The sequence below is a fragment of the Neocloeon triangulifer genome, unplaced genomic scaffold (assembly GCF_031216515.1).
Source record: "Neocloeon triangulifer isolate White Clay Creek 2 clone unplaced genomic scaffold, ASM3121651v1 ptg000014l, whole genome shotgun sequence".
In the NCBI taxonomy this organism is placed as follows: domain Eukaryota; kingdom Metazoa; phylum Arthropoda; class Insecta; order Ephemeroptera; family Baetidae; genus Neocloeon; species Neocloeon triangulifer.
In genome coordinates, this window is record NW_026775556.1 from 216,970 (window position 1) to 233,553 (window position 16,584).

Here is a 16,584-nt window from a genome sequence, read left to right on the forward strand (position 1 = left end):
ACCACCACCCTCACGGCACCCAAGTTGGACCTCTCCCTCGGCCGATCCATACTTGGGTTGCGGCGCGACTCCACCAGATAGCAGCAAAGCCAAGCCGCGCTCGCTGCAGCCGGCCAGACATCGGTGCGCGCGATTTGGGCTAATTACCGCAGACATGTGACCTGCTGGGCGAATAAAACGTCCGCGTGTCCCCGAGCGATGAATATTTCAGCCTAATTGTCGGCCAATTGCACCTTCGGGGCGGCCAAATTAAAAGCCACTTGCTTTTGAGAACGCTTCAAACTCCTCAAAGAGGAGGTTTTTTTCAAGAAAAACGCACCCAGCCTTGAATTTTTACTCTCTCAACTTGGACCTTGCCCAAGACTGTTTTGCTTTGACCTTGGGTCCTCCATTCTTTTGATGTTTTGACGTTTCTAGAAGTTCGTGCAGCAGAATCTAATTACATTCTAGATCTTGTCTTGCAAACAGTTATTCTTGCCAAAATTATAATTGTTGTTTATTATAATTAATTGTCTCCAACTCACGTTATAACCTTTAACAATATTTCTGTAAATTGAAAGTTTTTTTTAAAAATTTATTATTATTTTATCCAATTTTGCAGTTTTAACTTAAGGAGAGGCTTTTGCAAAAGACAGACTGTTGAATGGTATTTTTGGTATTTTTATCAGCGTTGGTTTTTAGATGCAATAAAAATAGAAGTCGTTACGAGGGCAGTGCGAGGGCTGAATTTTTTAAATTCAAAATTTTAATGAGTAATATTTTTTTTAAATTCAATAATTTGCAAACAATTTTTTTTTAAATTTAAACAAAGCACGTTCAATTCAACATTAAAAAATAAAAGCAATATGTCATTTGATATAAAAAAATTACTTCCATTTTATGGAAAATATTTTTTTTATAAAAATCCTAATTTGCAATTTGAAATAAATTCTTGATTTCTGGACAATTTATTTTCGCTCGGCATGGACGGGTTGACTGAACGAGCGGCGCATCCAAATGGAAAATCAATAGGGAATATCTAGAATCGTGGTTTTCTTTCGCTAGAGCTGCCGGCTGAAAACTATGAAACAACACACATTAAAGCCCGGCGAGCGCTTGCCTTGCTTGCTTATAAAGCGAGTGACCCAAATATAGCATCATTGCAGTGGCAACTTGCCAGTCGCTTGTCCAAGATTCAGGACAAAAAAGTGAACAATAAAAATGACGCGGTGCATTTGCAAGTGGTAATTAATTTCCAGCACGCTTGAAAATTCCGCTCCTCGGGGGGAGAATCTGAACACACGATTTTGAATATTAAAACTCCCTTGTGAATTGTGAATTTTGTAAGCGGGCGCAGAATAGAATATTCTATGCTGGAATCCTGCATAATGTGACCGCTGCTGGGTATTTAGTTTGGTGCATTTTAAATGACACCCCATTCACAGCGAGATCACCCTTGAGCTTCCCTCGGATCATCACAAGCCGCTTTTCAAAAGATAAAGAACTCTCCCTACTGAGTTGAAATATTCTTTTTTTACGTTTTGCCATTCTCAGATTTACAGAATAAATTATGATATAATAATTTTTTACTGCATCAAAACTTCTTCTGTCTGTCAAACAAACTTATTCAGTTGAATAATTATGTTTTTTAAACAAGAACCCACTGAAAATTTGTCAAAAAAATTAAGATTTCAGATACAATATTATAATTTTCATGGTGGAAAGCAAATTGTATCTTCTTCACGAGGGTCGCCGTAATTATGTTCTATATTTGGGACAGAAAAACCATTTCACGATTCGGAAATTGCAAATTTCACAGGCTGGCGAATCGTCTGAGAGAGGAAAATAGCCTTATTTCCTGAAGGCGTGCTCATTCCACAATTTCGCCCTCTCGCGTACCTTTGGCTGATCTGAAGACGCAGATTTTCCGCAGTAACCATAGAAACCGCGAGTGCCGCCGAAATCCTTTCTTTTTCTCTCTCGCCTATTCCACATTTTCCCTTTGACACGCCAAGAGGGCACGAAAATTCTCCTCGGCTCACCCTGCCTCCCTCAAATGGAGCGCGATTTTCCAGTAATTGGAAAAGTGACAGCGAATTTGCAACGGATTTTTATCAAAATCAGATAAATCCCGTTTTTTATACAGTGTATTTTTCATTTCAATTGGCTTTCGCGATTACATGATTTAGTGCGACGGGAAATTTTCCACGTAATGGACGCCGGCGAAAATTATTGAGCTCTGATTTATTGGAGGCAAATATTGCTGGCGAGATGCGAATTCAGCATCTTTTCCGCCTGCTTGCTCGATCTCTACGAATGAGAATCGCGCTTAACAGATGAACAGAGCTATAATTCATCTTGATTGCTTCCTTTTTTATTTTTTATTCTTTTCATATTCCGAATTTTAGATTAAAATTTCCTTTCGTTCGTCATCCTCTTTGTTAGCAACTGGTGACGTTGCAGCGCCGATTACATAACTGCGAAACTGCTAATTGACTGCATTTGCGATGGCCGTGGGCAAACAGTGAAAAATCGCTCTCCGCGTCGAACAAATAAGTCGGTGTTTGCAGACTCGTTGCGCGCCGCAAATTGAACGCGCACACACATCGAGTCCTCCTTTTCTCCATCACAGCCCTTTTGTTTCTCGTCTTGCGAAAAAAGGGACGTCTCTTTCCGGCTCTGTCCAATATGCGTACCGACCGCATGCATATTGCGCGCGTGTAAAAAAAGCGCAAAACAGCCCAAGGGACGTGACGCACGATGCAAAGACATGTCGGTATTGTTCTCAGCTCCGGATTTAGCCTCGCGTGCTGCTGCATTCATTTGTATGCCGCTCTCGGCCCTTTAAATTTTCCAGACGCAGAGATGTGTTTTCATTCTGCAGCTTAGTTGGAATTTATCAATTTTCCAAATGGCTCTGGCGCTGCTGGGACTCGTAATTGAAATTTATATATATTTACTCGCTTGCCTTTTTGCAGAAGAAAGTTTCGAGTTGGCCAAAAGTGCGGCAAATCTCCAGGGACGCGATGAATCTCTTTCAGTAAAAAAAAGAAAGAAATTTGCTCAGAAGACTTCCCACTTTGCGGTTTTTACTTTTGGCAGCTTTTTGTTAGAAATGACAAGAAAAACAACAGCATATAACAAGGTAAAAATATACCTTTGAAAGTTTGCGTTTTTATTATTTTTATTTAATAATTTTTCTATTTTTTACACAAATACAAGACTTACTCTGATTGATAGGAAATTTAATTATCTTTCAAAGCTTCAACCACTTTAATTAAATTTAGCAATTTTCGATGCAAAAAATTTGAATTGATAGAGCAAACGTCAATTATTTTATTTAAATTTTTTACTCTAGCTCTTGTGGAAAACATTTTAGAGGAAAATGTTTCAAACAGAACTTGCAGAAAATTTCATAAGGCACACTTTTTGTGTTTAACATTTTCTTTAAAATCCAAAGTGGCAAAAGTTAAAAATGAGGAAAGGTAAAAAAAATTAGGTTCCTTCTCAATTTAATCAAATAAAACCACCTGAGTTGATGAACATGTAAATTCAAGTTGAAACCTCTCTTTTCTGGCCTTTTATAATTTGGTGACAAATTTCCACTCCTTTTTTCCATAAATGAGAACCTTTGCTAATTTTGAATAAATAATATTGCGCAGATTAAGATAAAACAGAACACTTTGGATGTTTTCAGCACCCAATATCACGAGTTTGACCCACTTTTGAAGAAGTTTTGCTTTCAACAACCAAAATTCCCAAAGTCACGCATTTCTAGCCAACGTCATTTCCGACCCGTGCCGCTTTTTGATCGAATGTTGAATGTCCATTTTGACGCTGCGGTTTTGACCATAATTCGGTTTGAGCCAAAGTACAAGGAAAGTGTATTTATAAAAACAGCGTGTGAGGGTGACGTGACTTTGAGCGATGATTTCCGAATTCATCTCGACATAAAGGGCTGATCAATAACATCATTATTGAGGGGAGGCCTCGATACACACTCTGCAGCGGATGGCATGCATTTTTCAGCACGTTTGCAGCAGGTAAGGAAGGAAAGCAAGGGGATGGCAGGCACACGTGTGAGTGACGTCAGACTTGGAGGAAAATGACGCACATCTGGACACATCACTTACTAATAATATTATCAAGAACCAGAAATACCCCCTCGAGCCGCCTAGATGTGTTCCTAAGTGACACCCGTGACGTCCTAGCTTTGGCCAGCCGCCGCGTGCGTTATTATACAAATTTAGATTTATTATTTACGCAATCGCCTCCCGAGCCAGATCGCCTCCGCGGACTGCCCCGTTTAATTATCTACCGGCCAAGTAGGCAACACGCCCGCCACAAATAACCTAATTTTCAATTTTTCATTTAAAAACCGAAGTTAAGTTTTAAAGGGGAAAATAAATTTAGGGAGAATGAATTTTAGGAGAAATGAGTAAAGGAATTCAAGGGAAATGAAAAAAGGATTTTAGGAAAAAATGCTTTTTGCAAATTTTAAGAGAAATGCTTTTAGGGACAATAAGGGGCTCCCCTTTAACCTAAAGATTCATTAGGAATTCCGTTTAAGAACCTCGTATTGCTGATCAAAAATTAATCCAACTCGTTTTGTTCAAAGTTTCGCTCCCCCGGCCATTCTTTATCGGCTGAATGGAAAGTCACGCTCGTCGCAGCGTGACTGCCTAACTAAATCATGAGCAAGGTTGCGCCGCGCTCCATAGGCAACCAACTTCATTAATTATTGTTCCGTTTTATCGTCGCGCTCTTTACCGCGGGGAAATTAAAACGCCGACTGGTCACGTTTCGCTCAATCGGAATCGTTGATTGACAAAATTTGCAACATTTACAGTCACAAATGGAGTGACTTTGGCAAATTTGAAACAGCGTCAAAGCAGATTTGTTCTTTTTGCTCAAATATATACTAAGAAATACTAACTATGCAAACGAGTTGATGAAGAATTCTTCATCATTTAATCTAGAGTCAACAAACTTTGCCTCTCTTCTATAAGCCTTCTAATTAAGCTTATCTGGTGCTTTATTCCGGCGGCAAAAAAGCGACGAGCTGGAAAGAAAACTCTTCCCTATCTCCATATTTCTGCGGATTGACGCGCTATTTGTCGCAGCACCAATGCAAGTATATAATTCAGCAAACAAAATTAATTACGTCGATGCAGCCCCGCGAAGGCGAGATAAGAGCGGCCGGCACATGCAGGAATCGTGCGTCGATTTATGGCCGTTGCAAAACGCGCCTCCTTATCGCTTTCTTCGTAATTAATTTGGTTAATGCCTCGGCGGCGAGAGGACTCTAGCGAATGTATGTACCAAGCCCCTACAAAATGGCACGACCGTAAATGTATCATTAATGTATGCTACATGCAGGATGTGGCGAATTAAAGTTGGTTATAATACACAGCATTGAATGGTGCAGGACCAGCAGCAGCAGCAGACGCGAGGCCGAGCAAATAAATCACTCACTTTGCCAGCGAAAATAAATAGAGGGATTTAAAGAGGCGACCAAGATTTCTCAGATCTGTTTGATTTGACACTCCTTGATTTATATCAAGTTTGTTCAATGAAACCAAAGTTAATTGACTTCAATTATTCTTGGATCAAAAAAACACTTTTGTGCAGCACATATAATTACCGCAACTTTTTCTTAAAAAATAAAAACTTTACATTTAAAGATTTCACATTTACGAGTCAGTAATTATTTTTCAATATTTTTATAACTAGATTTTTGCAGAGATTGCAAAAAAACTACTTTTTTTGCAACTAAATTAATTAAGAAAAATTTCTGCAATCCGAGATTAACCATTTTATCTTTCCTTTTGATTTGGTCCTGTTTGTCCTTATTTTCAATTATGATCTAATGAATTGACATTAAATTACCATCCTAGCATTTTTGGAAATTAGATTTCAGATAGAATAATGTCAACGTAGCAACAACTGACAAGCCAGTGACCCACGCAAATTAACACTCTCTCAATTATTCATCAGACAAAATAACCGGGTAGGGGAAAAGAGTGGTAATTTGTCCATGTTATGGTGTTGTTTATCGTGATTAGACCTTTTATGCTGTTCGTGCAGATGCCAATCGCTCCCGTTGATTCCAAAGTTTCAAAGTCGGGCCGGACACAATTTGAAAAGTCGAGTACGAGAGCAAAAAGGCCTGCATGTTCTCTAGATAGATCGATAGCATCTCGCTTGCCGCCCTGGCAAATATGGGCCACCGCGTTTCTGCTGCCGGGAAACTTTTACGACGGCCCCGGCACTATATATTTCTCGTACACACTTCAAATATAGTGTACGTTGTGCGCCAGTAAACGATTTGAAGAAACTTTGTTTAATTTCAAGAAAACCTGCTCCAACTTTTCCTTTTTAAAAAGGATCTTCGGATGCTCAAAAAATTCTCACATGATTTCTCTTTTTGTTGTTAGATTTCCCATGTAATTTGCAGGCTTAAATTCCAGTAATATTTTAATTTCATAACAAATTAAAAATACAATTTTAAATTTCAACCTTCGTTTCAGCAAATTTTTATTTTTTCCCCTAAATTTTTGTTTCGTTTCTAAATTCCATTTCAGCAGTGTCTGAATTTAAGCACAAGTTTTTCTGTTTTCTTAAATATCAGTAATAAAAATATTTGAAAATGAAATAAAATATTTGTAAATTTATTAGTTTTCAAAATAAATAAACTTCCAGTAACCCAAATGGTTCGAGAAAACTAAAATATAAAAACCAAATCCGTTCATAATTGAAACTTTGCGTTAATTTTCATATTCACTTGCTTTCAGAATGAAATTAATAAATAAAACGCCTCTTTATGGCCTGCAATAAAATAGCGGTCGTAAAAGAAGAAGCGAAACAAAGCGGCGCAGACATGCATTATGGAGCGAATTCGAAATTGCTAAGCATATCGCGTTGTGCCCTAGACTTGGAGCGACCGACACACCGGGGCGGCAACATCGACCCAAGCAAGAGTGAGGTGCCGCCGCCGCCGGTCTCCTCATCGATTCCCGACGCTGCCCACCATCGAGCATTTGGCAAGACGCGGCGGCGGCCGTCGGCCGTCGGCGCACGCGCCAAACTTTTCCCCATAATTTACCAACAATTAACACAGTGTTCAAACTGACCGAGAAAGAAACTTTCCAAATTTTGGATATTTTTCTGCAAATTTTAAAATTTAGTTAAAATTGTTTGCGATTTTTACTTATTTCAATTATGGTTGTGATAAAAAATTAAAATAAAAAATCAGTTTTGTTGGAAATTATAATTAATTATTTTTAATTTTTTCCAGCAGATTGAATTTAAAGACAAATATGAGCTTCATTCTAATTAAAAAGCAAACAAATTACGCAACTCTTGGGATGAATTGGCAAGGCTCTCTTGATTCCACAGCATCAGCTAAATTAACCCCTTGATCAATCAATGAGCCCGCTCGCGGTTTCTGTCGAAGCGAAAAAATTCCCGGTCTCGAGTTAAGTGCTTGATAAATATTTGAGAGGCAGCAAATTCGGCAAGATGGGCTCCCGCGGCGCTTTTGTGGCGAAAATTGTTCGTGCATAATGAAAGAGGGCTAATCTACCCCCGCACGCGCCTCGGCCACTGAATCGATCAAATCTTCCTTTCGGCAAATTGCGTTTTCCAACAAACAAAGCCACGCCAATCAGCAGAAGCAAAATTGCTTTTAAACTGTCTTTCTGGCAGAGCAAAATAATTTGAGTAGCCAAACTTATTCAAAATATTTAATTCTAAGGCATGTTTAGAAAATCCTACTCATTTTTGTTGCAAAAATTTACAGAAAGTTAGTTTTCTTTAATTTTTATTTTCAATTTAATTCATGTCAATTGTGAAAGTCTGTTTCATTTAAATACTTAGAGATAATTAATCTCCTTTTCAAATAAAACCTGCAAAAAATTCTACTTTAAAATAAGTTCAAAGATAATCGTCAAGGAAATTTTTAAATCTGTGTAATTGCCGAGTTCCAGACAAAAATAAACTTCCAACTTGGCAAAATGATTGCTCTTTTTTTCCCTTCAATTCTCCTCCGACGCAGACGTGTGTCTGTCTGTCTCCTTGTCACAATGAACACATACATCGGTCCGGGGCGATTATTTTTGCACTTCAAAGGAGGCACACGCGCCGCCGTCTAATTGCAAAGGAAACAATTCTTGGCTCGCTCGCTCCGGAATTAATCCGATGCGAAATCGAATTAACGCGCGCCTGTCAATGCGTTGCTCCAACTCGCGACGATAATTGCCAAGGCAAAGAGCAAAAGTGGGTTATTATACATTTCGGTGGTTATTATGCTGGAACAAACTTTCTGTTTGAATGCGTAATTTCCATGCGCCGAGAGCGGCCAAAATCATCTCACAAGAGAGAGACAGAGAAAATGTAAAAAAAAGAAACGACATTGAGAGGTCGGGGTCGCGCTGACCAAAAGGGCATCGCTGCTCAAATTGCGCACTTAATTTTTAAGTTACAATAAAAGCGGTTCCAGAAAAATTAGTTCAATATTTATAAGTTGTAAAAACTTTTATTCATTTTTATTTCTACAATTTTTTATGACAGACTGCAATAGTAACAATCTTATGCCCAATTTATTTTGTAATATGATCCTCATTAAAAAAAATTAAGTTAACCAAACTAAAATTTTAATATATAATTATTATAATTATCCTGATATTATGAATCTCTGGGCAATCTCAATTTTTTTGTCATTCCTACAATTTAACCTTTTCCGGGGTCATTGACCGTTGACCATTGAGGAAAGATACCTTGGCATGCCACTGACATAATTAAAAAATCATCACTCAAATTAATTTGAACCCTTATTTATCTCCAGCGGCCAAAAATTCAAATATGAAAATAAAATTTACAAATTTTATTATTCTGGTATTTTAAGGAATAAATAAAGAATGACAATTTCTTTCATTGCGGAAAACCAGTTTTAAAATATTATTCTTTTTTTATGAAAAAAAGAGGATTCCAGAAAAGAAAAACAATTTTTCAATCTCCAATTGAACTTTTCTGAAAAATCTATGCGATGACCTAACTTTTCTGGTCATCAAAATAATCCTTATCCTCTAAACTATAATTTTTGCAAAGGATTTTACCATCGATCGTCAGTAATTAATTGATTTAAAAACTGTTTTAAAATAAAATGTAGTAAAACATTTATTTAGTTAATTTTATTTTAATAAACGTTTCGTCTGGAAGAGTCACGTGAAGTGCATTTTACTACCGCCACAATTAGCAGCGAGCACTCAACTGCGCGAATTAAAAGTAATTAACTTGCCAGCACGGGGTGTGTTTGTTTGCGCGCGAGAAAATTCGCCGGCGCCCGCGAATTGCTCAGCTCGCGGTTGGTCGCGCGTGATTTCCATTAATGGAATAAGAAAACACGAACTCGGTCCGAGTCAATTGGATAATATTAAATGAATTGCAATTTGAATTCGGCCGGCGAGGCTTTTGACCAGCTGATGGACCCCGAGGGCCGACTTCATCAATCACAAAGAAGAATGTTTTTGCTGCAATTAAGTTTCGAAACATTCTGTAATTGTGAGAGAAAGTGCAATGATTTCAAAATTGATTGGAGTTGTTCTTTGCATTATTGATTATTTATTTCAAAGTTTCTATTTAAATTGTAATGGAAAGAGGAAATTTTTTAAATAATTTATTTTAATTTCATGTTGCCCCATCTTGGCCCGGGACAGAAAATTTATTACGGTTGATAATTAATTTAGCATTAAAAGGGCTCGAAATACCATGTTTTTTCCCTATGACTCTGAATATCTCAAAAACGAATTAATAAATGATCACAATTTTATAATATGTTGTTAACAACTAAATTATATGCAAATTTTGGATATTTAAAAAAAATTACTTCCTAGGTACTTTGGCAGGTTAATTAAATATTCAGGTTCCAAAAAGTGACCTTTGACCTAAATATAAAAGTGCAAATGAGATTATTTTTACAAAATTTCAGCAGCCTATTTTGGCTTCTGGACTATTTTCTGTCCATATCAAATGATTAAAAACGATCACTTATTTACGGTAAACTCTAAATATAATTTAGTTGAGTTGAAAATTCGGCCAGACGGAAATTCAAAAATTCTGGGAAAGGCGAGAATAAGCGCGTTTAATTATGGAAGCGAATTTCTGTCGGTGCTGAAAATAACGCCAGTCTCTGGTGAATAAATAACGCGAAGGGGCGGTGGCTTTTGTCCGCGGCGGCGGCGGCGGTTCCGAATAAATGTTTACGGCGTCGCATCCCCTGAACCTGCGACAGGTGCGGCAGGTGTGGATGAGAAAAAAAAACGCCTCGTCAACTTAACAAATTAATTATTAATAGCGCCCTTTGAGGAAAAGCTGCAGCCCCTTTAATGGAATTGCTGCAATCCTTATAAAGTTTTTAATTAAGTTTTTAATATGTGAATTAAATTTAAATAAAATAAAAATATTTCAACGTTAATACCTGAAGAGATGTTTATAATATTTAAAAACGGATGTTTTTAAAAACGACAAGTCTCAGCGGTTGAGTCTAGGCCTGCTATTAATAGAAGCCTTCAAACAACATGTCAAGTGTCCAGCACATTCTTGTCAAGTGAAAACAAAGCGGACAAAAAAAGTTAGGGCGTGGACTTGGAGACAATGCAAGGCAAAAGCAGAACAAAACGGCGCGAGAACGTTCCATTTTCACAAATTTTCCGCCGCGGCGGATCGGACCGAAATTTCGGAATCTGAATAATTGGCAAAAGAGGAATTCGCGAGCGGTTGCCAGGTGGAAGGTGGAGGCCGAATAAGGCGTTCGGCAGGTCGAAGGTTTTGTTGTTTTGATGGGCCGCGGCAACGGAGAACGAGTGTCGGCCCGAATCTGGCCATCGACGCGGCCGATCGCCCAGATTTTGGCACGATTCGGTGGCGAAAAATGTGCCGAAACATTGTGCACCCGATCCGAATCAATTCGGCCGTTAAATTAAGGTAAATTAAAGGTAATGTCTCACTCACCTGATCCGACAACTTGCCTGTTGACGCCATCTTCCAACAGCGAGAAAGACCAATTCCAATGACGTCACCGATCAAGTGCAACCTGTTTCACTACGCTGGTCAAAACAAATACCATAAAAGCGTCTTCACTTCAAATTAAAATTGTAAAACGATTGATAATTTTACGTATTTTGATTTATTTGGTGACTTTATATAAATTACTGCTAGTTAGTGAAGCAAATAAATTTTATTTTTAGAAACTCAGTTTTTTGCAAAGAAGTAGTTTGATTAATACTTCGCGCTAGATTTGAATAGAATTTGTGGGATTTTCACTGGCACCGTCTCATTATTATCATTTTTCTATTGATAAATTTGAAAATAAAAAATTGATCCGCTAGATGTAATAAAAAGATGAAAGCAGAGTTTTGGGGGAAAATTGTTTCAGGCAGAGAGATTTGTAATTTGATGAGGCTTTGAAAGAACGGCGCGGTGTCTGCGCGGTGCCCTCTGACGTCATCAAAGTATTGACTTTCTCGCTTATAACGTCATTGGTGCTCTCTGCATGGAATAATAAACACACTTGAACAGTTTTGAGCATTCAGAATAAAAAAGAACCTTTTACAAAAATATCTTACAGGCGCATTGATGAGCACATCCCATTTTTAAAAAAATGCAACAATTTAAAAAATTATATGAAAATGAACAAAAATATAATTTAAGTTTTCAAATCTAATTAGTTTAGGGTTAATTCTAAAACTCATAAAACTGTATTTAACAAATGTATGTCCCAGAACACGATTTTAAAAATAATTGGCAAGATTAAAATACTTCATGTCAAACTTTTTGAGTTGGATGCACATTCTGGAACATTTATTGAGCTAAAAAGAGAAAAACGCTGAACGTAATTATTTGAACTTCGTAAATATATATTTAAGTGATTTAAAAGAAAAAATTTTTTCAGCACTAAAGGCAAGACCTTAAATGAATTAATTTTCAATTTTTATGCTGTTTAATAATATTATATAATTGTTCACTCTTTTCACTAAAAATATCCCATTAAGTTAAAATTTATTTAACTTTACGAGGGAATATATTACGTATTTTACGGAATTGATCAATTTTTTGTTATAATTGAATAACACATAAATGTCATGTACACTTTTGGCATATGTATGACATAATTGATTTTTCATATACTTGCAAAATGTAGGTCAGCTTGAGAATCCCTCTCAATTGCCCCCTTGAGAGTGGCAACCGACATCTATAGGAGGGTGAAATAACCACGATTTAATAGGGTTTAGCTTTACACTTTAGAAAAAAATATTTTATTCATCAACGCTTTAAAGATTATTAAACAAAGAAGTGACTTCTGCAGAAAACCAATTTGAGCATTACTTTTTGCTGCAAAATTTTAACATAAGTTTTCTTTCACTTTTTCGACTTTAACATTTGAGGAGCGGAGAGTCGGACTTTGCCGGGGAAATTCCTGGCCAGGTCCTGCTCCTTTACACTCTTGAGTAAATCCTTCTCCCGCTGAGAACAAGTTTTATCCCTCAAAAATATGGCCAGGGAAGTTTTGGCGGCTTTCCCTCTTTTCCCAGTGCCTGGCATCAACTTGACCTTATACCTGAAATGGTTGGAATTTCAAATATTGACAAAAAGTTGATTGACGAGCCTTACTTGTAATTTGTAAGAGTATTGTACGGGGCAACAACGGGCACGGCAAACAAAAGCTCATCCTCGGCAACGGGAAGACCGGTCAGCGAGTTGAGTGTTTCGAGGTCAGAAGTGACGGGGGCCGCCTCCGTGTCCAACTCCGCAGCCTCATCAGGTGGAAGTTGGTCAGGAACGAATTCCGTTCTATCACAGAAAGGTCCGGCCTTTGGCTTTTTGGCCTGCTGCTTCTGCTTATTGCTGATGGGTTTTTCCGACTCCTTCTTTCCTTTGTCTTTCTTTGCTTTGCCACCATCAACTCCCTGAATCCATAAAAAAAAATATTCAATTTTCTATCTTTTTATCTTATCTCAGCAAATAAACTAACGTGTAAAATCTGCATTCGCAGCTGCCGTTCCTCCTCGTCTTGATCTTTGTATTTCTCCTTCAGCTTTTTCAATTTTCCTCGCTGTCCTCTTTTCATCTGTTGCTGCTGCTGATACTGCTTCGCTGCTTCTGCTTTTGCTTCTAATTAAAAATAATAATTTGGTAAGTTTTATTATGGATAATTGAGCTACAGACCTTTATCCACATCTTTTTTAGCCGTTTTCTTAGGGATGGAAACAGATTTTCCGATGACAAATGTGTCAGTGTCAGCCAGTTGAGTGCCACTAGTTCTGCCACATATATGATAAAAGTGAGTGGAAGAAATAAAATTATTATCAAATGAGCTCCTACAATTCTCCAAGAAGTGGCAGCTTCAATTCCGTATCAGGAAACTCAATTTGTTTTGATTTAGAGGCCACATTGTCTTCTCCTTCCTCCGAATTATCTATTCAGAAGGGGTTAGAAAAATATAATTTCAAAAATTTTTTAGGTACCTTGATCTTCTTCATCCGACTCGCTTTTAGCCGGTTCATTTTCTTCAGGTTCTTCTTTAATAGTCATTTCTTTTAAATTTTCAAGTGTAGCTGTAAAAATATTTATGAACAATAATATTTATTTCCATTTTCAATGACTAACCCTCAGGTTCATCACCCTCCTCATCTGGACCCTCAAGTTCAATTTCCTGGTCATTCACAGATGATATTTCAGACATGTCCTCCTCCTCCTCCGTGGTCCTGATTTTCCGCTCGTCCACGTGTCGGGCGACGGAACTCTCCTCGAGTTTGAAAAGAAACCCGAATCCCATGGCGAGCTGAGTCGGCGGCAGATAATTTCGCTTGCCCCTCACCATGAAGCTGCCCGTCGTCAAGTACTCTCCCGTGGGCGCAGTCTTCGACACCTGGTTGCTGATCACCCACCAAGCTCCAGAAGTAACTTTAGCCTCCCAGGCCACACTGTAACAAATGGCCATGATGCCAGCCTCGTTCAAAGTTTTCGGAGGCACCGGATCGCCACTGGGGTTTTTAATAACAATGCTGCTCGCTCCCTGGAGGTCGGCGTGGACGTAAATGTCCCCCGCCCTCAAATATCGCCGAACAACCAACTCATTCTGCTGCTGGTCTCGACCACCAACAACTGTGATCAAAATTAATTATTCACGGATTTAATCAACCTGAAATATTGCTTTAGTTTTACCAAGGTAATTCTCAGACGAGATGAACCAAAAGAATTTCTCAAACCAGAAGACTTTGCGGACCTTCTGGATGCTCGTGGCTGTCTGGACGTCTTTAAGAGTTTGCTTAGTTTTCTTTTCAGCAGACTTTAAAGCTTTTTTCTGCGACTTGACTGTTTTCTGCTGTTTTTTTGCAGCCGATCGTCTCTGATCATAGTACCTGGCATATTAAAAATTTATTTCTCATTCAATGATATCAATTTAAAAACACACTTTCGGGCATTAGAATGAGCATTCAAATCCAAATCTATGTCAATTAGGGTAGGTTGAAGGCCTGTTTCGCCTTCGTCATCACTAACTGCAGTGCTGTATGGGTCACTGTAAAAGTTAAGATAGAATTATCAGCCCAAAACAGTTTAATCCAGAACTCACGCCAAGCGCATTGTGATATTATTTACTTCCAACTTTAGATTTACAATTGCCGAGGCGACAGGGTCGTTCTGCTGCTTGGCCTCCTGGACCATCCTTGCAACATCTGGCCATGACATCTAACGTAAATCAAGTTTATTTTTTTTAACTGCCTTTTTTATTTTATCAAACCTGCTTTGCTAGAGCAGACCTAACAACAAGAATTGCATGGTCCACCATGTCATGGTTTCTGGTTATCAATTCAGCCTTGTTCCGGTCACTCTCCTGAGTTTCAGACAAGGCTTTCAGTCTCTGGTCGTGATCTTTCTTGACGTTGTCCAATTTCTTCATGGCATCTCGTTCCTAATTAAATAATTACAATAATGATAATAAACGCTTCTCAAAACCATCAAAATCAAGACCTGCTGCAAAGCTTTCAGCTCTATTTTCTGGCCTTCCAAGCTGGAGAAAAACTCGTCGACCGCTGCATCGAAGGACGGGAATTCTTTATATGGTCTTCCTTCATTCTGCTTGAAAAGCATCGAGTGGAACTCTACGTTGGTCAAAATTTCACCTTCCTCGTGAACTTTAGCCTCTTTCTTTTGGATTACATAACCCTAATGCCAAATTTGAGAGAATAAAGACAAATTTATGTTACAAGTTTTTATTTTACTTTCGATGGCTCCGTGGACGCCTTGTTAAGAATCTCGTCTGCCACACACAGGGCATCATGAATTTTTCCAAAGTTTTCTTCCAAATTAAAATCTTTTCCAAACTTCACATTTGGTGGAAAACCAGCTCCCAGAAGGACGTGCTCAATTAGAGCTGGACCGTAATCTAATCAACGTTAAAATAAATATTTAGCAAACTGGAAATCAGTTTTTGCCAAATAAAATTACCTGTGTTAGGCACAAGGAATTTCTTCAGCTGATCTCCTGGCTTAGCTTTGCTAAAGATTTTCTTCAGTCTTTCTTCATCGGGTGCACCTTGCCTGGTTCGAGCTCGATCCTGAGGATATTTTTCCTTCACCGCAAACCTTAAGTGAACAATTGTGAGTGAAAATTTTAATAATTATTAATTTATATTACATACCTAATTTGCTCTCCCTCGGTGTGTGGCCGCAAGACATTCAGGATGACAAAGTCACAGTCGGTGAGGATAATGTTGCCTCTGTCGTAAAGCTCCAAAATCAAGTGGTATGCAGCAGGGCCCGTACCAAACTGCAGATCAATGGCTCGATCAATGCCCAATTGAGTCAGCGACTCAAGTCTTTTATTCTTCAAGTGCTTCCTCATCTATGATAGACGAAAATAACATATTAACAAAATTGATCAAATAAAATTGTTTACAGCACAAAACCCAATTTAAAAAAACCTGTTGTTATAATTAAATTTTAACAAAATCGAACCTTCATGCTGAAACTAGAGGGGGCCATGTTCTTCGGCCACTCGAAGGCTGTGGTGTGGATTCGGTTGCCAGATTCGATGAGAAGTACGGCCTTGTCATCTTTTTCTTGCAATTTGAGCAGATAAGTACGATGATCTATGTCGTACACTTGCTGCAGTCTCAGACCAACGACTCTAGAGAGTGAAAAAATATTGTAAATAATTCATGTCACCCTATTTCAAGGCTAAATTTATGGAATAAAAATTCGAAAAAATCAAAACACTAACTTTTGCAGCTCAACTACTGAGCACACAAGATCCAAGGAATTGAACCTGTTCTTCATTTTGAAATGCGTACAACACGATGATGATTTTTAAATTGATTCATAGTTGGAAGAATAATTCACTAAAGAACAGCTTGAAAATGTTAACTTCCCGACAAAGAAATTATGTTTTAATGATTTTCATGCCAAACACATTTTCCAAAGCTGACTATGTTGGCTGACTACGACGACTTTTCAACCAAGGTGCATAGTTTTTAAAGGAGCGAGATGGTTGGTACTGAAGGTTCCGATACCAACCGTGTTAATTTGAATTTCGCGCTTTGGTATT

General features: G+C 38.1%; 2 protein-coding genes across 2 annotated transcripts in view; both read right to left on the reverse strand.

Moving 5' to 3' along the window:
- Positions 1–11,055, reverse strand: part of LOC132200115 (sodium/potassium-transporting ATPase subunit alpha) — a 49,204-nt gene extending 38,149 nt beyond the window's left edge. Inside the window, exon 1 of the mRNA XM_059625325.1 lies at positions 10,990–11,055. The gene's annotated coding sequence lies outside the window, so the exon portion shown is untranslated. The remainder of the gene's footprint in view (positions 1–10,989) is intronic.
- Positions 11,056–12,027: 972 nt separating this feature from the next.
- LOC132199417 (ribosome quality control complex subunit NEMF homolog) lies at positions 12,028–16,466 on the reverse strand. Its single transcript, XM_059624100.1, has 17 exons — positions 16,261–16,466; positions 15,996–16,167; positions 15,680–15,882; positions 15,487–15,623; positions 15,261–15,424; positions 15,010–15,204; positions 14,780–14,950; positions 14,612–14,727; positions 14,453–14,557; positions 14,203–14,399; positions 13,645–14,142; positions 13,503–13,592; positions 13,360–13,453; positions 13,204–13,298; positions 13,010–13,149; positions 12,649–12,944; positions 12,028–12,595 (listed from the first exon to the last, which is right to left on the reverse strand). Exons 1-17 carry the CDS (start codon positions 16,314–16,316, stop codon positions 12,397–12,399), a joined length of 2,928 nt encoding a protein of 975 aa, XP_059480083.1. The 5' UTR covers positions 16,317–16,466; the 3' UTR covers positions 12,028–12,396.
- Between the last annotated feature and the right edge of the window lie 118 nt (positions 16,467–16,584).

What these genes read in the sequence shown, in the direction of transcription:
- LOC132199417 (XM_059624100.1), bottom strand. Translation starts at nt 16,316, where the DNA reads ATGAAGAACAGGTTCAATTCCTTGGATCTTGTGTGCTCAGTAGTTGAG. An exon ending in TCAGTAGTTGAGCTGCAAAA is followed by an intron (nt 16,168 to 16,260) that starts GTTAGTGTTTTG and finishes TTCACTCTCTAG; the next exon opens with AGTCGTTGGTCTGAGACTGC. An exon ending in GCTCATTCTAATGCCCGAAA is followed by an intron (nt 14,400 to 14,452) that starts GTGTGTTTTTAA and finishes TTAATATGCCAG; the next exon opens with GTACTATGATCAGAGACGAT.